The sequence below is a fragment of the Ylistrum balloti genome, unplaced genomic scaffold, assembly GCF_031769215.1.
Source record: "Ylistrum balloti isolate Yb309-2 unplaced genomic scaffold, AGI_CSIRO_Ybal_v1 Utg370790, whole genome shotgun sequence".
Lineage (NCBI taxonomy): Eukaryota > Metazoa > Mollusca > Bivalvia > Pectinida > Pectinidae > Ylistrum > Ylistrum balloti.
This window is the reverse complement of record NW_026782461.1, coordinates 359,274-386,407: the sequence shown is the minus strand read 5'-3', so window position 1 is coordinate 386,407 and position 27,134 is coordinate 359,274. Positions and strand designations below refer to the sequence as shown.

The following is a 27,134-nucleotide window of genomic DNA, read 5'->3' as shown; positions in this document are numbered from 1 at the left end:
AAGGGGATTCTGCACTTGTGTCTTGTCGAATGGTATAGGAAGTATTGCAGGCAACTCTGCATTTGTGTTTCAGAGAATCGCAGGAAGTGTTTGTCCTGTTTTCTCTGAGGCTACATGTTACTAAAGGTCAGACCTCTGGTATCAGGGAAGGTGAAAAGAACACACAGGAAGTGTGTCCTTTGTGTATACCATGGTGACTCTGAGGTCATATTTACAGGGATGAGTAAGAGGTCAAGTGGGCTAATCATTATTTTGTGAATTGTGACTAAGCATTGTTAATTGATTTGAAAGGTTTAGAATGTGATGAAGTCATATTTTATGTTTAACAGTGATATCAACACAGTGTTGATGAATTGGTTGCAGATACTTCAGTTTGTGGGGATGATCATGTCATTCCAGGATAATCTGTTTTAATGAGGCTAAATGAAGTTTAATGTTGAGCCTTGAGACCTATCACCCATGCCTTCCCTATTTTGTTTAATTATTTGGTGTTCCATCTGTATAGTCCTCTCATTATTAGAGATTAGAACAGCTTTAAAGCCTTATTACCATGGTTTTACTGTATAATATCCATGTTGCACACGGGGCTTCGTAATTTTATAATTATGTTATTATGAACTTTGTACTATATCAACAATACAAAAATAAATTTCTCCAGAAACTGCAGTCGACTGTGGTTCTGTCATGATTAAGGTGTGATTAACCACAGCATGTGCATTACATGTGCGATGAATGAGTGGTACACTTGTCGAGTGTGATGTGATCGTCTTTGTCTTCAGGTTGTCTGACATGGCATGTACTAGTGTTTATATTTACAGACAAATCTCTATCAAAATGCTCCAGCAAGCTGTACACAGCATGGAAGATGATTGAACCTTGACCTCTGACCTTAATGATTACATCATCAAATTTTTATGCAATTCAGGTGGACACTTGTGTTTCATGAAGGAAATCTGCGATGAAATTTCAAAACCATGATTTTCAGTTTTATTAATTTCATGCTGGTTTAAGATAAAATATTTCTCCAGAGATAAAATGTTGTAACTATGTTAAATTGGAAATCTGAGTGAAATGAAAAAAATTTGATAGCATTTGTAACTAGGGTATTATTGTCAGCATTGCTGCTGAATTATAATGATACGCTGATAGTGGTGTGTATAGAGCACTTAAAGGGATAAGATAGAACAGAATCAGGAGGAGTTCTTTCAGAGATAGGTAGTGAGGAGGTAATTACCAGGCTTGTCTGTCATATACTGCACCTCTTACACCTCCTTAAACACTGACATTTCAAACTTGGCACTAATTTCACTTCCTATATACACAGCCGTCATTAAAACACAATTGCAAACACAGGCACGTTCGAATGACCCTGAGCTGTCAATGACCTTGCCTGTTAAGGTACACGATGCTGTAAATGAAAATTGAACCAAATAGTTATATCACTTTTCCACAAAAAAGTGTGACTTGCAACTGTTTGTTTTGTGAATGTGAAAGTAATTACATGTGTGAGAAAGATTTGTCATAGTGCCAAGTAGTGTCGTACTAATGGAATACATTTAATTAACTCCGAACTTCAACAAACTCTGCAACATCAAAAACTCTGTTACATCACAAAAACATGTTTTCTTAATTAATTTCTGAATGCAGGAAGAATGTACAAAGTAATCTTTTGTTAATCTTGCTCGCTAGATCTCGGCTGTTCGTCAATTTATTCATTTAGAGACCATTCCGCAGCAGGTTTTATAAGTTGTTCAGATCGTGCAGACGAAGACTTTGGTATGGTTAGGTAGTCCTTAGTGGTCCTTATTGAACTGTAAGCAGATCAACTAATTGTGGAGGAGTATAAAACAAGCCTCTATGGAGTGTTTAGGGGGATTTCTGTACCAGGTAGGTAATACATTATATATGGAATTAACAGCCTTGTAATGGTTCCCACAGGAAAGGCAGACTGTAAGTGATCTACTACACAAATTGAATGGAAGTTTACTCTTCAGAAATGGTAGAACTTCTCAAGATGGAATAATTATTCTCAGTGCTGGTCTGTGGTGGAACCTGGCATTGTAGGGGCATTAACAGGATGTAACTTTGTGTATAGTGAGAATAATGGGCCTAGTTCCTACCAGCATCTATTGCGTTGTTCTTTGATACCTGCATCTTATATACGGTGATTTATATTCACTGCTAAAAGATGCACCTTCTTCCCATTTTCCATATCCAACAATCTTCGATTTGTGATGAAACTCTTAATAATTCATCCCCGTTCAGCAATGTTTTAGAATGACAATGAATATCTCATTAAAGTCTTTTAACAACGTTGTTTTCTTCGTAAACATCATTTATAATGGGAAATGGTTTTTACCTACTAAATAAAATCTTATTCCTGCTGTATGCAGATTGTTAGGTCATGACCTATGTGCAAGGCCAGAGGTTAAATATGTTGTCAAGTTGGCAGTGACACCCTGGCTGTGGGCAAGGGCATATCACAGGCCTGCTGTCTCATATACATGTAGCCATGCTTTATTGTGTGTGTCTGATCATTTGTTTACCTGTGTTTTCCTGTATTTGTGGACAGGTTTATTCATTTGTTCAATTGACTTTCAGCTCTCATATGTGTGGGAGATGGAAGATATCGGTCTGTGATGGGTCAGAACTTAGAAGGTCATTGTCCAGTTTAGCTTAGGTCACCCTAACCTTTGTTATTCCCATATTTACCATGCAATATTGGTCAATATATCAGTGAAACAGACCTGTGGGAAATTAGCACCAGCTAGAGGAGCATCTGTTTGTTTAGACCAATGACTATTGATTAAAGCATGCATGGTGTTCGTAGTGAGATACCCTACACAATTATAATATAAATGAAAAATTAACCCAAATTCATTTCAGTGAATCCATCACAAATGCAGACTTTAAATAGCAGAGTATCATTTTGGTCATTCAGTCAAGACATATTCTGAACATGTTTTTCGTCCCAAAATAATAATTATTGTCTTGCCTATTTGATGGAAAACTGTTGGTTCAAAAGATGCTCGCATTGAATAAGTTACTGCTATTCCTTAAGGTGGACCTGGTATATATAACACCCAGAAAAAACTGTTGACATAAATTTACTGTAGGATAGTCAATCACTCTGTAAAGAGACAATAGGGCTTGAAATAGAACTGTAATGATATTAGGAACCTCTACACATAAGTTGTTTTTCTCTGACAATTCTACTACTATTGTTACATCATTATAAGGCCTACTTCATGTGTTAGGACCATCTAAAAGAATAAAAATGCAGAATTAGATATCCTACAATATCTAAGCTGCATTTAAACCTCATCAGCTGTTAAAAAATCTGTTTCAATTACATTCTAAAGTTTTAAAACTAGCTTTAATGATAAATAAAAGTAGAATTTGTCTTCAGTGCTCTTAAAGGCAGTGTCCCTAGTGACTTTATATCTAATTTACAGTGTTGTTATAAGGTTGGAGACACAGACCTCTCTGCCACACAAACTTCATCAGTGAGTAAAGTCATAGATGAAAGAGCATACTCGAAAAACCTTTCTTTTCTTGTGGATGATTTTAGTAAGAGTCAGAATTCGATTTGTAAGCCTTGAACAAGTTGATTATATTACTAGATAGGTTATCAAGGAAGTGTTGTGTATAGGATATCTTACTACAGTTTCCAAGGATACACAGACCTCATCACAGGAAGCTGACCTTCATGTTTGTAAGATAACATGTCCTGGAATTGTTATACTTTAGAGAGTGCATAAGAGAATAGAACCTGCTGTCTTCACTTCATGATCGTAAGAGGCAACTGAATTTAGGATTTTGAAATCTCTTCTTTCAGAATAACTTTTCTTTAATTTTTACTGTGTTGTTATATAGTGTGTCTACATCTTGTGATTCTGTTCACAAATCAACACTGTTTACTTATAAAATTAGTCTTGTGTATATAGGGTGAAAATGGTACTAGGTCAAGTTGACACCTCTGATTTGTGTTTTCTGGAAAAAGAGATAAGATTCTGATATCAGAAGTGTCTGGAACGGGCGTTAAAAGAAAATATCTTCAAACCTTGTCCCAGTTTTGTGAAATCACATCTGATACCTGTCATTGATTGTAGAAATTCACTTCCGCTTTCGAGGCAAATTGTGATATTATTATTGATTTCATTGTTCTGTAGACATGTAGAACTTACGACATATTAAACCTCTATGGAGTAGACATGGTGTTCGTACTCGGCTGTTTAGGAGTCGCTGAGCTCCTAATTATGTTGTTTAGTGGTTGTGTAAACAGTTAAGAATTGGATATGTTTCATACAAACGTGCTTTTGTTTAAATTGGATGATGGAATTCCACTGATGAATCGTGGTTGCAATATCACACACAGATGTCTGACTTGAGATGCGTAAAGCTTCTGAAACAATCAGATTCTCTTGCAATGAGCCATTCCAGAGTGAAGAAAGTGAAAACATGCGTGATAGCAGCTTGTCTGTTGATCTGTAGAAAACATTTACAGTTATGAGGGATTTGTTTTTGTATATGACAAGAGTTTTTGGGATAGAATATCTGTCTTGAGACTACAACTTACACAAGTTACTGACAGCATACATGTGAAAGATTCAGTAGCTGTGAAAACTCAAGACGTGATAGAGATCTCTGGAATATTTCAGATGTCTATCAAACAACTTTCTTCATTTAAGAACACATAACTTGTATCACAGCATTGCATACTTTGAGAATCCTGAAGTGCTGAGGTAATGTTGGATGTGTACATTATAACTTGTTGATGTTTTTCTCTATAGCCTAAAACTCTAGTATTTTGTATTGAGGCTTGAAGCTCTAAAACAATACCTGATTTGTCAGTTGTTTCCGTTGTTCCAAGGATGTTCTGTATTTGAGCTCTAGACGAGCTTTAATTTGTTAGTTTATCTAATCATGGCATGTGGCGCTGTAATGTGTATTTTGACGAATGGATTGCGTTTAACTTGACAAATTCATTGTATTTTTCAGATGAATGAGGGCAGAAAAAGTCAAATTGTACTGCCAGATGAAAGGATATTGGATATTCTTATACAGGTAAGCAGAGTTTTTATAGGTAAACTACTCCTGGAATACAACTCCAGGTTGCAAATTACTGCATGCATCATTTTACTATGGTTACAAGTAATTTGTGTGTCATTGCTTGAATGCAATTCTCGGAGACATTTACCAAGTTTAACAGTATTATGGTGTTCATTATCGCTTTGTGTTAATTACAGAAATATTTAAAGAGGGAAAATTGCAGTAACCATTGTATTTAAGATTATTTCAATGAATTGAGATTAATTACACAGTAGTTTTCACATTAACATAATAATGATTCTAACGTTAATTTTACAGTGAATATTCATTACATGCTTACTATTGATTAGGTAGTGAAAATCATTTTGAAGTTAATATATGTTACACACTAATATTTATTCATGATTGATAGAAAAAAATCTAATGTTGATATGATAAGAAAAAGAGTTATGTAAATCCTGTTATTTCAATTGACTTTTTGATTAAAAATTAAAAAGAAAATTTCAAACTGCAACAGAATGCATTGAATCCTAGTAAACTGAGATCAAATTGAAGTAAATAAGAGTGTTTGATTACGATATTAATTTGAGCTTAAAATCTCCTTAGAAATTGGATCAAACCCTTAAGATTATTTGATCTTGTCCTTGTAACTTGAATCTTGCTGTGTATGAAAGTACAGAGGTTTTTTTATGTCAACAAAGTCTTTAGGGTAAAACAGTAGGGGAAATGATTAATCTTTTATGCAAGACCAGGGTCATTGAAGATGTGCTCAATCTCTTCCGAAACAAAAGAGGCATAATACTTCTTTGATGTAAAGAGGGTCAAAGGTCAAGGTCACAGAAGTGACAGATTTTCAGGATTGTTAGATTTGAAAAAAAATCTTTTGATATATAACTGATTATCTGAAGTAAGTAATTTATATATTCTCTGAATTTCATACTGGAGAGAAACAAAAGATATAGTAGGTCAGATGTGTCCCTGTATGTAATATCAATACTTCATTAGCAGTATCAGTTACTTTGTTGAGAACTTTCAGCCTACCTCCCTCGTCTGAATTTATAGGACACAATATTCTTGTCTAATGACTTTGAGGATGAAACCTTGAATCAGAATGGCTGTATACACTAGTTGAATGGTTGTCTGTGAGGATATTTGGCAATGTGGTAAACACTTCTACATTGCATGTGGGCAGGGTGGCTTTAAGTTGAAGCATGAATTTGACAGAAAAAAAAATTCTTTTCAAACACGATTTCAGTAATCTGAGTTGAATTTTACATTGGTCTTGGGTGTGTGCTGCAGTATCTGTGTAGTTAGATGTCACTATGAAACATCATGGCTTCACTGCATGATAGAACACAGTACATCATGATCTCTAGACATGTGGGCATACGTACACATGGACGTATTAACATGGTGGCTTAGGACTGTTACTATGTATACTCAAACTGTATTTAGTGATATTATATTGGTCGTATAAATTGTACAATATTGTTTGTATGAATTGTAGTTCGGTGTATTGATAAGTGCCTTGAAGTGACTTTAATGTTAACCTAGCTATGGCTTCTATGTCAGACTTATTATAATACATCTTATATTCAGTACATTAAATCAAACTGTATATAGGTTTTATATACTGTGAATATGAAAATTATCTGTTATCAGGCTCTGAACACTTTGTACAGAAATTAAGATATCTAATTATAATTTATATTCATTTAATTATTTACATTTTTATGTATTTTTTTTTTCATTTCAGCCAAAATTGAACACAAAAGACCTGTTAGATCTGGTAGCATCACATTTTAAACTAAAAGAGAAAGAATATTTTGGGATTTATTATCTTGATGAGACGTAAGTACTGAATGGTTTTAAGTTATCAAAGTGGATCATAATGTATGTTGGATGTGCGCACTTTCCCCGTGTATAATTGTTGTAGTGGATATGAAGGATGGTCCTTGTTTTGTGAGGTCTTCTTATATTTCTCTGTTTCCTGAACGTATTAGATATACTTACAGTGGGAAGGTCATTCACCGATATATCAAGTCGGCATCATGTTATTAAAATATATCTATTTCTGTTACTGTTAACAACCGCTCGGGGGATCTTGTAGCTGTTTCTAATATCACCCTGTCCACAAACGATAACAATATCTTATTAAAACTAATTAGAATGTGTCCCCTCAAAATTCTGAGTCATTTAGATCAATTGATCCTGTTGATGAATTCTGAAATTGGGAAATCAAGTCAAAAAATAAAAAAAAAAAAAATTGTTGAAGTGAGATTTTTTTGTTGTAATAAACTGACCATAGAATGCTGCATGTATATAAGGACTGAATTTAAAATTTTGGATAATTTTTCCTTCAGTGTTGTTGACCATTACTTAGATCTGGATCCTAAAGCTGACAGATTCCATAGATACTGTGTTGTGATATATGAAACTATCAGAACATTAGGTCATAAGGTTATAAAAAGGAGACATTGGTTATATGTTAAGGTTAGACTTGTTTTTTCATCTGTTTCTGAGTCAGTTTTGAGTCTCAAGATTATTGTGCTGAATTTCTGATAAGTATTAAACTGAATTTTCCGCAAGCAGAATTATTTATTAAGATGATGTTTTGCTTCATTTCCATGGAAACAGAAGCAGTGGCAACTGGCAACATGTTCAGATACGTTGTTTAACCGCCTCCCCCCCACTCCTACCTCAACCCAATAGTTCTTCATGTATTAAAATGGTTATGAATTAATACTTAAGGGGTATCTGAATACAGCGAGAAAAAGGAAAATATTAAAGGCTAACTTAATTTTTGAATGTGTGCTTAGAAAGAGGATTATATTTGCTAAACTAGCAACTCAGGTATCGATTGTGGTATTTTATTGCAAATAACATATCATTCTGCACAGCTGTCACAGGTCTGGTACGAAAAGAAAACTTTGTAGGCTGGTGTGTACTGTCTGTAACATGGAGGATAGATTTAATACAGTTCAGGACTAGAGACCTGGGCATGTGTATGCTGCATGTAATACGGAGATTAGGCAGGGCAATAGGTGGACTGGCAGACCTTGTAGGCACAAATATACTGTATGTAATATAGAGGGTAGGTTGAATACAGGGCTGGGTGGGTTATAAAACCTTGTAGGCATGTTTATATTGTCAGTAACATGGAGGTTAGGTTGAATACAGGTCAGGCAGGACTGGAAAACCTTGTAAGCATGTTTATATTGTCAGTAACATGGAGGGTAGGCTGAATACAGGCCAGGCAGGACTGGAAAACCGAAAAGATGGATTGTGCTGTCTATAACATGGAGGTTAGGTTGAATACAGGACAGGCAGGATTGGAAACCCTTGAAGGCTTGTGTATATTGTCAGTTACATGGAGGTTAGACTGAATACACAGGTCAGGCAGGACTAGGAAACCTTGTAGGCATGTTTATATTGTCAGTAACATGGAGGTTAGGTTGAATACAGGTCAGGCAGGATTGGAAACCCTTGAAGGCTTGTGTATATTGTCAGTAACATAGAGGGTAGACTGAATACACAGGTCAGGCGGGACTAGAAAACCTAGTTGTTGTATAGTGGTATGCTGAGAAGGATTGTGCAAAATATACACAAGTGAATAATACATGTTAAAAATTCAAAATTAGATACAGTATATCCAAAAAGTGAATGAAGGTGAAGGTTAGGTTGATAATATATTGCAATACACATTACACATGGTATACTGAATGCAGCTGTGATATGCTTCATGTATGATGTACCTCACCTGTTATCTAAAAATGAGTTTAAAAAAACATTTCTGTCTCTTCCTATCAGACATAAAAACCCTTAGTCAGCTCTGTGTTTCTTACGTTTGCATATCATATATACATGATATTTTAGCCTATAGATAGGATTTGACATCCTGTGTGTTTCTAGGACATCAAAGGAAGGGTGTAAGGTCACAAGGGACATTCTTCACAGTTACAAAACATAAGATCAGGCAATGTTGGCGACATATTTGTAGTATGGTGATGTAGGGGAGGTAACTCAGATAGCCTGTTTAGACACTGAGGATGAATGTGTATGACAACCCTGGTTCTGGAGAGGATGATTTACGTAAATAAATATAACATGCCACAGATGGTATTGTCATTACCTACTCTGAATTTAGACATTAATTGATTCTACTCATACCTGTTTATCTTATCTCTTGACTCTTTTGAATCTTAAAGGTTATGTTTTGTTTGTTACCATGGAGGAAAATGTCATGGAGTTTAAGTGAATGACATATAAATTAGAAAATTACTGACATTAAGTATGTAAAGGGGAAGGAAGTGTTACTGACATCATGAATGTTGTCTGCAATATTTGCAGAAATGATGATTGTGTAATAAAAGGGTTCTTATGTTCATTTAATATCATACATGATTTTAAATCTTGTCACCATTACAAATTTTCATTTCGCTTGCCAGGGGATTACCATTTGAAATTGACAAATTCTTTCATGAATCTCATATGAAATGGAAGCTTATGTAAGATTCTATATGTTTATTATAAAAGGATGGGGAATAATAATCATGATAAATGTGTTGAAATTGTAACATATCTAAGTAAATTTTGTATATATAATGAATAATGATACAATGATATGGAGATTGTTTTTTTTAATTTCTTAAATATAACACAATCGATGAAAAATTCTAGGATTCCATTTATCTGTATAGTCAAAATGATTTGTGTTCATAGGATCAGGTGTTCACCTGTTCTAGTTGATCTTGTCATGAAACAAATTTGATAGAAAATGAAAGTTTTAATTTCCCAGATTTTCTCAACAGGTAAACAGACATTTAAAGCTAGCAGAATTTGTTTTAGGATTTTAAAAATTATACGCTTATTCTATTGTTGATTTTTGTTGATTGTTGACTTTTATAGTGTTTACTTGGATTGTAATTATGTAATCTTCAGGCTTTTTCTGTTTCTGCAATAACTACAGTTCATAATCCTTAAATACATTCAGTAATGTTATTTAACAGTTGTCATTTATTTAACTGGTGTTGAGGGTTGGTATTCAAGACTTCTCATCTTTATGCGAATTGCCAATGTCCGTAAATGTTATGTTATGAGCAAAGGAGCTGGTTATTTTCCTATATTTCAGAATGTGAGCAAGATGATTTCAATCATGTTCATTACGGTTATGTTTATTTAACACATTACAGTTGACCCAAAAAATTAAAAAGTCTCAATTGATTGACATATTTGCAAAATCTATATGTTCTTTCTTTAGCTGTGTAGCCTCATGATGAAATCGTCAAGTACTAGCATGCTCGACTTGTAATTTTAAAACAATTTATGATAAGTGGTGATTGTACGTATCGCCAAGTATTCTGAAGTATTCCATGTTTTTGGAAAATTGAAATTCATATTGTCTATTCTAGGAAAATGTATTGGTTTCAAATTTACTTTATGTAATCCACTTGTAATACAATAATGTACTTAGTGTGGTAGTACTTAGTGTGGTAGTCATCCTTTTGTGCTTGATCATAGATAGTCATAGCAAAGTGGAAGACTATTGACAGTGATTTACAGTGAAGTGTTTAGTCATATGTCAGAGTTGTTGATATTAAGTTGAGTGTTAAGTGGAAAAGCACAGCTGGAAAGGAAATTTTCAAAGTTACCTTGTTTTATGACTGCAAAATTTTTTGGTCCAAGGGGAATAACTCTGTCAATCTTAGCTGCAGGCAAATTCTAACACAGCACCTAAATGTCACAAAAATGAGTTGATAATTAAAATTAATAATTGAATAATAAATATTTATGAAATATTTTTTAATATAAAATTTTCCTTATTAATTTATGTTTTTTTTATTTTATTTTATCTTTAAGATATAAGGCATGAGGGAAGAATTTTCTTTAATGGTCATGTGATATACAGATATATTGTGAAGTTATGTTATGCAATTGAAGGTGATGTTATCTTGTTTCTGTCTATTTTTGATGTTGCATAAAGTCATCATATCCTTTTTTGAGAAATAAGGTCTGCTATGAGAGCAGGAGATGAGAATGGCATTGGTTGTAAAGACATACGGAGCATGTACAATAGATTTGTTATATAACACTAGACAAAGCTATTAGGTATTGGCCACTATATAATAGCTTTCTGTCTCATCAGCCAGCAGTTGTTGCCCTGAAATGAGCGTTACTGAGCTGTATGATTAGGGTCTGTAATTGTGGCTGTGTGAGAATTGCTCAAGTCTAACTGCCAAATCATGTCATGGCATTTAGCTAGAGACCTGTGAGGGAAGTATTGGTGTCTTTCACATACTTTATGGAATATCAGGACCCAGCCAGTTACTGTAATCAACACCACAATAAAAATGTATCTCAGGCTGCAGCCTAGGCTTTTCCTGAACGTACAGACAGAAAAACAGCAGTATATTCTATCGAAAAAATGAAGAGAAATGATCGTTATATAATTATGTCTGGAAAAAAGACTGTTTTTGAGATTGTTCAAGATAAAATGTAAGGAAATAAAGGGCTGTTGAGAGTTTTAATGATTATGCAAGGAAACTTACTTTAGCTGGTCACACAGGGAATTATATAACACTATCAACATGTTTTAATTTTCAAAAACAACAAACCATCCTGATATTCTGACAAATTTTACCTGAGATAGAAACTATTGACACAGCACTCTCATTTGTGATATAATTTACTAAATATTGGTGGAATTCAAATTTTGTATGATATAATTGCACAGCCATTATGGATTAGGGACAGAACAGAAACAGTTTGTAGATCTCCTATATTGTCATGTATTGTCTTGGGGGTATTGTACAAGTATCAGACTGGTTCTGACAAAGATTTCAGTATGTGATTATTTAAAAATGTTCTATACATAGATCTGTTCAGAGTTTTAAATGTTAAACCATGTTGATCTGGTGTTGTATAATTTTGCGATTATATAACGGTCAACACAACATAGCTGGTGTAATAGACTAGACGGTATTAAACAGGGAGACACACAAAGACAATAAATTTGATGGTAGGACCCTGTCCACACCAGGAAATGGTCTTCCCTCTGGAGGCTACACTCTCCATTACCAAGGAAAGTGAGCTGACTCTATATATCTGGTTTGCTATTGTACCCCATAATGATACCAATTACTGAAGGCGTTGTTTAGCACATCATTTCCTGTGCCTGTTACAGGGAACCGTTAATCATTATAGGATTATACAGCAGAAAAACGGCCTTGTACAAAACAGATCTAGATCTGGTGTTAATCACTTTTATAGACAAAAATCTCTTTCCGGAAGTCAAAGGTTCATCTTTAATGTTTTGTGAGACATGCCAGGAAGCCAAAATATGTCTTAAAAAGAAAAAAGAATGATCGCTTCGTACCTACAAAAAGATGTGGTTGATAGATATTTTTGTAATTTTGTGAAGGATGTTAAAATGCAGAATTTGCCAAACAAATATTAGAGTTACAAAGTAAAAACTAATGATGAATTTTTTTCAGCAAATTTAAGAATAAATAGATAATTTGATATATCAGTAAATCCAGGGATGTATGATATAATAATACATCAGTGGTATATTATATATAGTACATTCACATTTCAAGGGAAGAAAGGAAAATGAGGAACATACTAAAGATCAATTTCATTGTTATAAAACATCTAACTTTAAAATTAAAAAATCTTGATAGTTTGTATTGTACCACTAAACTATCACATATTTTATATTTACATATGTAAAGATGTGTATCCAATTACAGTCCAGACTTTGTAACAAAAAATTCAGAAAATTCTGTGAATTTTAAAAATCTATTGTGTTGCATTGTACTGTAAATTCTTGCCAAGTCACACCTATGACCTGTTATAGTTTATAGACATAGCACAGGACTACCATTTACAGTTCTGGACTAAATCATCTTCAGGATACTCCACGCCTTATCCATGCTGAGTCATTTTACAGGACATCTGTGCAGGTTTTTCTCGAGTTACGACCCATTAAAGCATATTTATAAGCTTTTTCAAGTACTGGGATTCTAAAGAAATGCAGAGCCATAAGTGTTTAAAATTAATGTGATGTAGTCTTGCTCAAGTTTTTATTTACCTTTAGACACTACAATGAGACTTGGTCAAGTTCTTGTACCGGATATCCACACATCAGGTCATATTGATAATTGACCATTTGATAAATAGGTTACAGACTTCAAATTGCATCAAATTTTGAATCACTTATTGTTAATATGGTCCAGATGATATGGAACATCAACTTGCATTACAGAATTATCTATCAAAAGAAAAACAAGTCTTTTCTCTGGCTCATCATGTAGGAAAATAAATATCACATTAAGGCTTGTAAAACATTAAAAAATCACCATGAAACTTTGGCTTGTAATATTGTCATATGTTTTCAATTTGAAATCACAGCTTGGCGTGACTTTATGAAAACAAGTTATTAACTGGATCACCAGTGGGTTAACCCATCATCTTGAATTAGATTAGATTTTTAACTTTCACAACAGGTTATTGTAAGGTAATATGGAGCTGGGTGACTGAATTTGGGTGACTGGTCTACCACCTGTAATTGCTAGACATTCAATAACCCTCTCTTCCGGAGTATTTCCTGTTAAGGGATGTACTGTTTCCTGTGTTTGGAGAGTTCAATGAAACCATTACAACAGGTATATAGGCACATGTTATTCTGTGCTTTACTGGACATTATTATACCTGTAAGGTGTATTTAGTTGGTGTAGTAGTATACACAGGTGAGTTGTGGTACAGCACTCCTTTACCCCAAAAACATCACACTGTGAGTGGGTGGAGTCAAGACATCTCTTCCACATATGCCAGACACAGGGCCTCTTTGACTGAAGTCCCACACCTGTATACTACAATGTATATTCCACTACAGGCCATCTAGTGTATCCAAATCACAATTAATGTCTATGAGCATTGTTGCTACAGACCAGTGCTTCTAAGTGTCTGTTCGTCATTCACTACTATAGGAATTATTTACAGAAAAAAAATGTTTGCGTGACATTTATTAGTGTATTCCTTATCTACTGGAATGTGACCAGGTTATGCTTGACTGATCACTGTGTTCAATGGGATGTGACTGGGTAACGGCATGTGATATAGCCCCGTAGAGGTGTACTTGACGGTGTTAGGAATCGGAAGTCATACAATATAATATCCCAGGAGCTGTATACTGCTGTGTTTTTACATAAGACACTAGACCTTTTGTGATTGTCTGAACCTCCCTGACTGCTGGACAGCTTAGTGACAGGTGAGATGTTTATGATGACTTAATTACAGGTAACATTAACATACTTACATGCTTACTATACAATAGCAGATTGCGTATCGTAGTAATTCTCATTGAGAGATTGAACCTTTTTCTTGTTTACGAATATGATCTGATTTCATGAATCAATCATCGGTCTTTAGTTACCTGGAAATGACAAGGATGTCCATTTCATTGTCTTTCATGAAGGTGTTGTTTGTTTAAATGTACCGAAGAAGATATTTCTTATTAATGAAGGTAGGTAAGATTATGATACGAATGTCTGATTGTACAGCATAAACACTGTTATATAGAGGAAAATTTCTGTTGTACTATGTGCAGCAGAAGTAAATTTTCACTCAACTGCATATGACAGGATAAAGCATTAATTGTGACTATATCTGCAGGTGATTGATTTATGTCTGCTTGGTAGTAAATTCTAATGTCTTGGATGTTTCGTGTCGGAGCTTGATACAGGACATGTGGATTTTAAGAAATTTGTGGTCCTTTCTTAGCTGAATTCTGATGCAAGGACTTTATGAGATAGTTGTTATGGAGCAATTCTTCAATGTTACATTTCTGGGCTATAAGAAATGGTGATTGTTTCTGAGAAGGGGTTCCTCAATGTTATATTTCTGGGCTATAAGAAATGGTGGTTGTTTCTGAGAAAGGGCTCCTCAATGTTATATTTCTGGGCTATAAGAAAAGGTGGTTGTATCTGAGAAGGGGCTCCTCAATGTTATATATCTGAATTCTGACATACAAGATCTAAAAGATAGTGGTCATTTCTGAAGAGTGATTCCACAATGTTACCTTTCTAAGGTGGAATCACCGATACATGGACTATAAGAGATAGTGATCGTTTATTGGGAGGGATTCCTCAATGTTGTATTTCTGAATTCTGACACACAGGGTATAAAAGATAGTGGTCATTTCTGAGAAGGATTCCTCAGTGTTTCAGAATGTGTTTGGTTAGTGGTCGATTTGCCAATGTTTCTGAGCTTGGTTCCTGATACTTGGGCTTAAGAGATAGTTGTGGTTTCTGATAGTTTTGTCCTCACGCTGGCCACTCACAGTGACTCAATACATAATGACATTAGGCAGCCTAATGGATATGGGGGATACAGCCCCAGGCTGATACTATCTCCCCATTCCTGGCGGAGATCGCTGCCTCCAAAATAAATGGTACAAGTATAAATGCAGTGATGTTCACATGACAAATAATTGGATTGGACAGTCTCAATGTTCACAGAATAACTTGATGTGGTTCATTCAAATGGTACTGACATGTGTACTTGTTGTAGTCAAGTTATTATTTGTATAGCTGAAAAAAAAAGAAAATGAAAAAAAAATGGATTTAATCTTTTTAGTCAAGCATAGCTGTGCATGGATCTAAACAAAAAAACTAGAAATCTTCAGTCTATTTTAAAGTCAGTCTATCACAAACTGGAGATAGTTGGTCATTTTACTTCAATTCAGTTATGTTTGTGGTTCAACATAGTATAACAATGTCTACTCAGTCTAGGAATAAAAAAAATTGCTTAACATGAAAATTATTTCAATTTTAAAAATTTCCATATTTTTAAACCTGAAATAAATTAGTCTCCATGAAGTCCAAACCTGGAGACATGACAAGTATTTCTTAAGTTATGATAGGCAATTTAAACTTTTTTATCTAAAGTTTTATGGCCTTTTAAAGAAGTGTCTACCTGTCATGTGAGAAAAGGTTTCGACAGTTTTTGACCACACATGCCTAAAGGAATAATTAAATGATTTGAATCTGGATATACACAAGCTGAAAGCGAAAATCTATTTTTGCATAGCTGTCTCATTGATTGCCCAGGGCTACAGATTTTAAAGTGTTTACCAAAAGAATATACCCCCAAATAATGTTATTGATTCGTGAAAGGAATTCTATTAGATCTAAATGTTTACTGACAACATTCTAGGAGCTGTTTAAATATACACGATTGACCAGTGTTTGTAATTGGTGCAGGAAGTACCCTTCCCTGTAATGGTGTCACGGACAAATAAGTCAATTTGTCCACAGGTAAAAAAATCCAGAAAAAAGGCAGTTGTAAGTGCCATTAATGGTAGTTTTTAACAGGCTGACATCTATAGATATGGTAGGTACTATTATGTACAGGAAATGAGGCTTTAGTGAGCAATCATCTGACCTCTTGACCATTTGAGCTGTCCTTTGTGCCTGTAATGGAGAAGTTTGTCTCCTTAGTTAATTGGGTCCTAGGTCAGATCATTGTCTGTGTCATTATCTGTGAGGACTGCAGACAGGACACTTGGTGACTTTTGAGGTGAAAGTGTGTTCCTCTGTTAATAGTCCCTTTCATTTCGAGGACAACTTATATTAAGCATTCACACTTGCCTTAATAGGGGCTGATATAGGGGATTCACACTTGCCTTTATAGGTGCTGATATAGGGGATTCACACTTGTGGATGATCTATTTAGGGGACTAGAACAGGAACTTATTAACACTTTGGAATGAGAAAGGACTTCGACATCACTGAAGAAGTGCTAGAAACTATCATAAGGGCTTGATGCTTCAGGGCATGTATAGGGACTTCACTCTACTGGGAAAGGGGTTTGAAAAAAAGAAAATCATTCTGCTGGTACAGTAGAGAGATGAGCTCTTTAGTATTTATATATTGCTTTAAAAACATCAGAAATGCATACCCAAAAAAAGGAGTATGGTATTGGATAAATGCTCTTAATTTTGTCACTTTGATTTCAGACCAAAATTGAAAGTGAAAAAGGAATATTCACACCTAGAGAGATCATCTGAAAATTGGTTGTTGTAGGATATGTACATGCACTGTTAAAAAGAGATACAAGTGAACTTTCCTGAGGCTTCAGATTAGAAATATTCCAAAAATACTTGACAAGTATGCAAATGCACATATTGTTTTGCATAGTTTAATGGATAAGAAATAATAAAATCAGAGGTTGCTTTGAAAACGTCATTGTAAATCATTTACTGTAGGGAGGAGATGATCATTACAGTTTTAAGTAAGAGAGCGTAGAACATGCAATTCAATACTTAGACCCACTTGCACAAGCCCATAAATAAGTTCAATTCTTCCCTTGTTATATCTATAGTGCTGAGGGGCTAGGTCCTTCCTCCGCTAAAAACGAAAACCTCGTAAGTTCCCTATGGGAATTTAAGGAACAACGTTCTGTGATTATTTACGTCAGAATGGACAAGACGATATTGATTTTAAAACCATTCGGTTAATAGGGACATATAACACCTCCAAGCCCCGTTATGTTTTTCCTTAGGTCTTTACTGGCATCCATATCCAGACGTGGGATGTGTCATAATAAAACCATGCCACATTTTGCACAACATTTAATTTACGTTACAGACTTTGTCAATTCCTTGTCACTTTTATTACCATTGAATTCCTATAGAGGCTGTGATGCATTCTCTAATTATGTTTTCTTTGAACAGAGGTCGTGTGCTACAGCCCAAGTAAAGGTTTTAAGTATCCCCAGCAGCACATCCCTTTTAGATCCTGAAATTCACGTAATTGAATCATGTGAAATTAAATACCAAATACAGACTTGCACACAGGAAAAAATGTAGCAATTTTTAGGGAGATTTGATTATGACATATGGCAGTGTGACCTGCATTCCATTTGTGGTCCACTAAATTGATACGTTAGCACCTGGTGAATAGAGGAAAGGAATGACCGATTCTGTGTGCTTCTGTTTCAATGGACATTGATTGGAATGATCTACGGGGAAAAAAAACAGGTTATTAAAATAAGTTTATAACATCTGGTATGGAAATATATCAAATTAGCCGACAGTAGATTGGTTCTTTAGATTCCTGTTAGTAAAACAATTATTCATTCTAAATAACAAGGATGCTCTCTTTACGCAATCAATAGCTATATAAGTGGTACCTAGTTATTATGATGTACTCTTTGCCCCTCCTTTCCCCAATGTAAGACATGAGTTATCCCACCCCAATTAAGATATTCTCTTGGTGTAATTCAAAATTAAGGAATAATTTTCTTCAATAATTTACTTTTGACAGCAAATTTTCACTTCAAAATTACCCTTGTGCTCAAATACTTCCTGTTTGAAGTATGGTTATGAGTTGAGATGCAACATTAGTCGACGTCTGTTTTTTCAACCCCTTCCCGTGGTTAAGGGGTGTTGTTTGCACCCTTTGAACCCATGTCCAATAGAAGTTGCCTTTAACCACCCACAATGATGGTAGAGGTTATCAAACAACACTTACCAGATTTCAGTCATAATAACTTTTCATTCCAGTATGAGTTTATCTGTATATCTGTCAAAGTAATGAAACCAGAGTTTCATTTCATGATTTTAAAGGCTGAGAATTTTCTATAAGATGTAATCATAAGTGTTTTTACTTAATAAACTGGAAGTCACGTTCTCCACCTCCAGTTCTTTGATGGAGGGTGTTTTTTTAAATTGATGTAAGTATTTAATGCTAGAATGGAAAAGTTTTAGGTTTTCCATGAAGAATGTATGTGTATTTGACAGCATCTCAATTTGATTTACCTTTGTACATCCTCTTGTTTGTTAGGACAAATACATTATGTTTCTGTCTGTAAGGTGTGTCATGCCAAAGGTGTGTCTTGTGGTCAGTATTATTTATGGGATGAGCAGGTCAGTTGGTATGTGTCATCTATATACACATGGTGGTTCTCTGTCTACATCGATGATCATAATGGTGTTTATTGTAAAGGTGGACAAATCAGGTACTGATGTCCCTTAGTAATAGCCATACTGTAAATGTGATATACATATATAGATATGACATACTTATACTCTAGTTATACTACCGACAGAAAACCACAAAAGTGTGACAAAGTCAGGACAAGAGTATGTCACTACAGGAAAAATTTGATCAGAAACAAGAGGGAAACAAAAAAATATGTTTATTATACAGGAGACAAACTTATTTTGATACAATTATTGACCCTAGTAAGAAGATAAGGAAGAGAACCATTGATTCTGTAGTAGTCCTTATGTTGATTTGACACAGTGATCTAGAATTTCAAGTGGAAGCAACTGTTTTTTTCCCCCTTATTGTTACCCTTCATAGTTTATCAGTTACAAACCATATCTTATTTCTGAGTGTTTTTTTTCAGACAATAAGAAATTCTTCCTTTATCAATTTAATCCTATAAATAAAGGCTTGAATTATTTTGTAAATTTGAAATTTATCTTGAAAATTTGTTTCCCAGTTGGTCAGTTTTCCCAAAACCTATCAACAAAAAGCCAGGCCCATTCCCCACCCCAGATAGTCCAGTAAACTGTCTATCAGTTAATTCTTTGCTGAACTTGGTATTGCGCAGGGGCTATATGAGAATGATAATATCCCATTACCACATAGGTATCTGGTCAGTAGGTCAGCAGAGTTATCTCCCTCTGTCAGCCTGCCCACTGAAGCCTTTGTGTAGTCATAATTGACAATGATTTGGGAAGATTTAGAGGACAAAGGTCGGCCAAGGTCACCTGGCGAGGATCAGATTCAGAGGCAGTGATGGGACTGGGGATGTTTATGGTGATTTAACACTCATGATTACTGCAATCTTTCCTATTGTCTGACATTAACTCCAGTCAAAGGGAGCTGTGGAATTATGTATGTTTAACAGTCTTAATGTGCTAGTCTGTCAGATATCATTAGAACTAGTTTGTATTAGCCATGGAGAACAGATAAGGATGAGTAGACCAGTACGAACTTGAGGGGAAGTGTCATTTGGTGTGGAGATTTAGTTTACCGTGATAAGATAGATACTTCCTGTCCCAGGCTCTGAACCCAAACACTGGCCAGTTGTCATGGTGATGGGGGTCACAGCAGTGAGGAAAGGATAGAGTTGCTATGTGAGAGCTATAATACTCAAAAATGGAATGGAGATTTTTGATAAAAGTTCTGAAATTTTCGGTTTGACATGATAATGATACTATGTACATAACAGCTGGGAGTCTGACCTGAAAACACTGGCTTCTGTAGATCTGTGTGAAAAAACACTGAACTGTACTGGAAGGAGATGTTAAAACACCCAATCTTACTGCTGTTTTAGCTATAAAAATTTAGGACATGAATGGGTCTCTGTTTGCCATATTTACACAAATAGATTTTGATAAATCGTTTAGTGCATTTTATTTTTTCATGATTTTTTTTTCATAAAATTAATTACTGGTAAAAATCTCTAAGATAGTGTCAGCAATGTTGTTCTTGTGTCAGATATCGATGTGTGTGAACGACAGATAAAGTGTTAAGATCTAAATTTTATACAAGGTACAGCTGTACTTAAGCATTGTACTGTGACATTCTTCACATTAACAAAATGCTTAAAAAGGACCCATAATGCACTTTCACTATTGATGCTGATTTTATCATACAGATATGTCTTTTATCGGAATAAGATGCAGATAGGAACTGATGTTTGTTGAATCTGATATTGAAGCACTTGTACTGGTACTGTCCAAAAACCTATGCACTCTGCATTGTCATTTTTATATTCAGAGACATTAAGATTAGTACATGAAGTCGTGTGCTGAACCATAAAAAATCACCACCAAAGAATTGGTTTTGAAGTATTGGACTGCAGGAAATCAACTGAAAAAGTATATTTGATATATCTGCTAGCCTACAATGCATTGACTATTTGGAATCCAATACTGTGAAATCTTTAATTTTGTGGAGTTTTATTTTCATTATTTTTTTGGGTACTCTTAATTAATAAATATATGTCCCCAAACCTCTTGGTAAGTATAAGTAAATTTTTTGCACTATTTTTATCCACAAAATCTAGTCTTTAAAAAAAAATTTTCCCCAAAAAGCTTGAAATTGAGTCCCCACAACAATATCTTATTATTCAGTATGACCATAAAGATGTATGCTGTTTTACATATCATGCCAATGATATTCAGTAAAGACATCTCCCATGAGAATTTTTTTTATTATTATTATTCTAGAACTTCTTGTAATACATTCTTTGTAGCATTTACACCTATCAATGCATCAGAGACAAGCTAATAGTAGTTAAGGAGTAACTATACCAAAAACAATATTTTCTAACTAAGAATACATCATACTGTCAGTTTGTATATGCACAATATTGGCAATACAATCCATCATCAATGTTGTTGTCGTCCTCGACGTCATCATCAACTTATCATTATCATCATCATCATCATAATCATCATTGTCGTCATCCTCCTGTTCCTCCCCCTCCTCCTCCCCCTCCTCCTCCTCATCATCATCCTCATCATCATCATCATCATTGTCATAGTCTTTTGCTGTACATTATTTGTTTGCAAATGAAAAATACCTGAACAAGTCTAGGTATAAAGTACAGTTAGATGGCAGTTTTATGATGTAGAACTTAATACAGCTTATCTGATTGGGGGAGACATAGTGACAGTGTTGCTAAAGCTTATCTGATTGGAGGAAACAACACTTATACCATACCTGCTCATAAATAATACTTAAACTATGGCATTGTTGTCATGTTTCATGTTTGTATGACATTTTAATCTTGGTCAGAAGTCCCCCAGGTCATACATGTGTTTCTGTTTTACAACTGTACAGACAATACAAATACTCGTTATCTGTGAAATCTGCTAACCAAAGGCACTCAGGTTAAGAGATATTTTTTAGCTTCTTTGTGTTATCTGTTGGAATTTAATGTTTTTAAAAAATCATAGAGCAGTACTTGAGATTTGGTTAATATCCATCTGTGTTGTATATGATTGTCTGCTGGTGAAGGAATAGGCATACTTTCTCCTGGGTCCTGGTGCCAGGATATAGCTGTGTTGGAGAGGTGTGTGTTTAGATATTGTATATATAAACAGGATCAAGATAATGCTCACAGGCTAAGTTAACACTTGATTTCTGTCCATACTGAGAAATCTGAAATATTTCTGAAGTTGGAATTTAAGTTATTCCTTCAACTCATGTATGTTTCAAGAGATGTTTTCTCAAGATGTTGATGTGTTTGAAACATTACGTCAATGTTAGCAATGGAGATTTTCACACATGATATAATTATAATGTTGCATTTATTACAGATCTCGAGGGAACCATAACTGGCTGAACCCTGATAAACGAGTACTGGAACATGACTTCCCTAAGAAAGTCAACATATTAGTTCTATTTTTTGCAGTTCGGTAAGTATTGTATCTCGAAAAGGGTAATTACATTGATTCCAATCTACCTAAATTCTTTCTTTGATGTGATTGGTGTGCATTTCATCAAACGAATATGAGAAAATTGTTTAAGATTTTATAATCGTACAGACAGATTATAGTGATGCGATAATCCATTGTAAGTGTTGGTATAGTAACAGGAATAAAACTACAGGATGTAAAATAGTTACACCAGACTCTGCGGGATTACCCGTATTTTGTGAAGTAGTTCAGTACCTGAGGGAGACTTAACAAGACCTGCAGCGTTACTTCTGATTCACAGTGTGGATATGAACATTGATTCATTTCACAACTGACTCACTCTCTCCTACGCCAGGTAGCACTTGTTAGAAAGAAATCAATTCAAATCTTAATAGATGATGAAAAATAATGTTGGAAATGCAGATTAATATTTAAAATTAACATTTCAGCAAGCCTTTTTTCATTTTTTGCTTTTCGATAGAAACTGTTCAGTTTATCTAGGATGTTCTTTGGTCTTGTGTTTTGTTTCTTTGTAGCTATAATAATGTAAACATTTTTATTTTTTGTAGAAATTATGTCGAAACCATTGCCAACCTTCGGGATGCAGCTACCGTAGAATTGTTTTACCTCAATGCGAAACAAGCAATATTCACAGTAAGTTAATAAAGCTGTCTTTCTGCGCCAAACCAGTATTCAGAATACTCGTGCTTTAGCAACAGACTGCAAGGCTTCAAATACAATGGTAGAATTTTAAGCTGCCAACTGAAATTAGACCTTGAAAATACCAAAGGTTGAACACACTATAGATCACTGAACAACTTTCTTATAAGATTTATAGTAGGCTGCATTTGTATGGTACATACATGTTCCTTCAAAGTTAATCCAGTCTGGGAATTGTAATTAGCTTGAAAATACCAAAGGTCTTTGTCGTAGAAGTTAATTGGTTGTGTGGTTCTTGCATTGGTCCACTGTTCTCAAAAATCTTTTTGTAGTTGACAATATGATAGAAATATGGTTCATGTTATTTGGTATCAAAAGCTATCTTTTATGTTAAGTTGTTTACTGGTATAAGGCAAAATCTTGAAGAATAAAATTTTTGATTTGTTTCTTTTTTTTTTTTTTTTTTTAAATAATAATTCTAAATCAGAATCGTGACGTTAGCATCTCTATTTCACAATATGATTAATTAGGATACTTTGAATTTTTATGAGTGGATGAAACTGTATTAATCTGGTATATATATATCCTCTATTTACCCAATATTTCCCACAATTTACATGGATATAGATTATTCAGGTTTGGGTATTCGATATAAATTGTGTCCTGATTGCCCTTGTCACCATAATAGATAGTCGTGATCATCATATTGCTATAATGGACCTGGGTAATTATGGTGGTGTCAGTTCTATATGACAGATAAGACAAAAGGTAAGACAGGTATTCAATAACACATTCTGACATTTCTTATAGTTTCTTGTCATTGATAATTCACTATATTCTATTCCAGTTTTTTTTAACAAAAGATAGTACTTCCTATTACTTATCCACCCAAACATATAATTATAGAAAAACCAGTACATAAAGAGGCCATTACGTCATTTTGGCAGTGATTGAAAGGAGCTAGGTGCGGTTATACGACTCCTATTCATAGTGTTATAAGACAGGGTAATGGTCTGTACATGTTATACAACATTCTGGCATTTAATACACAAGGAATATTTAGAATACTTTCTGGTGACTATGTCCTGCACTTTGAATTACAATAAGAGATATTATTTAATATTTCATTTTTCTTTTTAAAAAATTCCAAGGAGAATATACTAAAGAAAACTAAAAAAAAAAAAGTGCGATTTTTCTGGTAACAAATTTTTGCCGTATTCCTTCTTTGAGGATCAACTGTACTTTCTTAACAGAGAAAATACAAATTTAGAAATAAAATCTAATTTATGTTCTTTCAAACAGTGAAGTAGGAAAGGGAAGCCACTCTATGCCTATTGTGTTTTTCTAATAAATTTGGCACATAGGGGTCATTTGTGACCTAATGCCACAGTTAATGAGGTGTTCCACTGTCGTTGGATCAAGTGGACTGGAGATGCTCATTGTAATGATAGGAATACATCACTTAGGCCGGAACTGTTCCCCTGGGAACCGGGTCATAGACATTTCGGTGTGAAGGGTCCAGCTTGAGTAGACGAGTTCAGTGGTGACTGGGTCTTGTCAAGTGTTTAGAATTATCACCTCCTATGTCATTTTTACTAGGTGATTCTGATGGTCAGAAGTGGATGTTGTACAGCTGGAGGGTGGTGCATTATGGCAAAACATTATGCATAAGGGCATTGTTAATTAGGAAGGGATTAGGAAGGGCAGAGTCCAATGTTTTGGATGAAAAAACATTAGTTGGTAGATAAAACTTCTAATAGTATGTAAAGGTCATTATTTTGTACAGACAAATACACTTAGTGTTTACGGTCATTTATATAGGAGGGAAGAAGTCACTGTTTTAGACAGAAATACATTTGATGTCAACGGTTGTTTAAAGGAGAGTAGAGGTCATTTTTTAGACAGAAATATGTCAGATGATGAGGAATGTTTTGTTAGGGGATGGAAGAGGTCATTTTTTTTTGGACAGAAATATGTTGGGTGTATTTAGAAGTTGTGTATTGTATGAGGTTATCTATTAGGAGTGATAGAGGTCATGGTTTTGAACAGAAATTCATTTAATATGTAGAAATCCAGATCAGACATTGGTATTTACAGATAACACTAATCAGGTGTTGTTTACAAAACAATAGAAAAATGATCTACTGAGTAGACATAGAAGATGGTATACATGAGTGACAAATCTGTGATGCATTAAAAATGATGAGGTGTCAGAGTTTCATGTTAATGTGTGCAAATATCTTGTATAATGATTATTCTGACTCCATGTCAAGTCCTTGTGGAAGTAGGGCTCCGAACTGCTGAGGCCAGTATTGTCCTTAGAGCTGGAGGGGTGATGATAACTGTCAGTAACTGTCAGTACCAGGAATGTAGCAGGCCATAGCAAAGTGCTACAACAACAACTCAGAGCCATCATCAGACCACTGGCTCTGTCTGGGGAGGAGAAAGCTTGTATTGTTTACCTGCTTATTCTTGTGCCTGTATGTATGTCTTATATTATGTCTGTCACTGAGTGTCTATCTTTGTTTTCCAAACCGAGGACCATCAATTTGTATGCCCTTGTGCCCGTATTTCTTCGGAGAGGAGCCTGTATTGTGTCTGTCCATTTGTCCTTGTGTCTACAACGTGGAGTCTGCAACATGATTCTGTGTCTGTCTATACATCCTTGTTTCTGTCAATGTGTACTTTTGTTTGCCTGTATGTCCTTGTTTCTGTCAGTATGTACTTCTGTCTGTCTGTCTGTCTATATATACGTATGTCTGTCTATATGTCCTTGTTTCTGTCTTTGTGTACATTTGTTTGTATGTCATTGTTTCTATTAGAATGTACTTACGTCTGTCTGTATGTCCTTGTTTCTGTCTTTGCGTACATTTGTCTGTATTTTTGTCCTTGTTTCCTTTTGCGTATACTGCGTCTGTCTGTATGTCCTCATGCTTGTAAAACCATTTCTATAGTACCAGTGATAGAGAAGTGTTTAGTCTCTATTATAATTCTTGTTTACTCCTTGTTTTCAGGGCCAGATTGAATGTGACACTGAGACTGTGTTTGAGTTAGCAGCCTATGTACTACAGACTAACTATGGAGATTATGTAGAGTAAGTATTAAAACCATACATTTGCATGAATGAATCAATTAATCAAAATTCCAAATAAGTGAATTATGTGAAGAGGAAATAATTGAATTTGACACTCTAGACAAATTTACAGCAAGTAGCAAACATATTGTATCTGTTTCAGAAAGCACCGAAATTTTGTGTAGGAAATCACTTACATATTATATGGATGTAAAATTAAAATTTTATCATACTTTTTTTATTAGATTTTATAAGATATTCAGAATATGTCATTCCAGTAAAACTACAGAGTAAACAACTAAGTGGTATTTTACTGTTGTCTGTGGACTTCAGTAAAGATCCCTAATCAATTATTGATATGTCATATGGATGAAAGTTCTACGTGTTGGATTCTAACATCTCTGGACGAAATGTCAGACAACATAATGGTTTATGTATGGGTATCAGAGGTTGAGGAATGTGTGCTGATTGGTCGGTCTGTGTACATGACATCTGTCACATCTTAGTCTGATCGAGGGCTCTACATTGAAGATGTTATGTTGAAGACATTTGTCTCGGGGTCTTATGGATGAAGTCTGTGTATGCATATATTGTTGTGTCCTACATGGAAATCTGTTTATACTCTACTTTGCTGCCCATATATGCTATACTGTACATCTAGCAGGAGTGAATTTTAAATCTGTAGAATCTTTTATACTTATCAAGAAATAACCATGTATCTATGTTTTGATAGTTTGAAACAATGTCCAGTCATACTCATCTGCCATATGTTACACTGTTTTACCTTTTCAATAAGTGTAATATCTTTTCAATAAGTGTCACATCTTTTCAATAAGTATCACACCATGATGTTCATTTTCACATTTTTAAAAATTTATCCTGATAAACAGAAAAGGTAAAAAAAAA

General features: G+C 34.6%; 1 protein-coding gene across 4 annotated transcripts in view; it reads left to right on the top strand.

Annotated features, from left to right (window-relative positions):
* Positions 1–27,134, top strand: part of LOC132558410 (FERM domain-containing protein 4A-like) — a 111,603-nt gene that overhangs the window by 37,484 nt on the left and 46,985 nt on the right. For all 4 annotated transcript variants that reach the window (XM_060222969.1, XM_060222967.1, XM_060222966.1 and 1 more), the window contains 5 exons: positions 5,002–5,067; positions 6,809–6,903; positions 22,397–22,495; positions 23,065–23,149; positions 26,170–26,249. In XM_060222969.1, the coding sequence (XP_060078952.1) occupies positions 5,002–5,067; positions 6,809–6,903; positions 22,397–22,495; positions 23,065–23,149; positions 26,170–26,249 (425 nt within the window). The remainder of the gene's footprint in view (positions 1–5,001; positions 5,068–6,808; positions 6,904–22,396; positions 22,496–23,064; positions 23,150–26,169; positions 26,250–27,134) is intronic.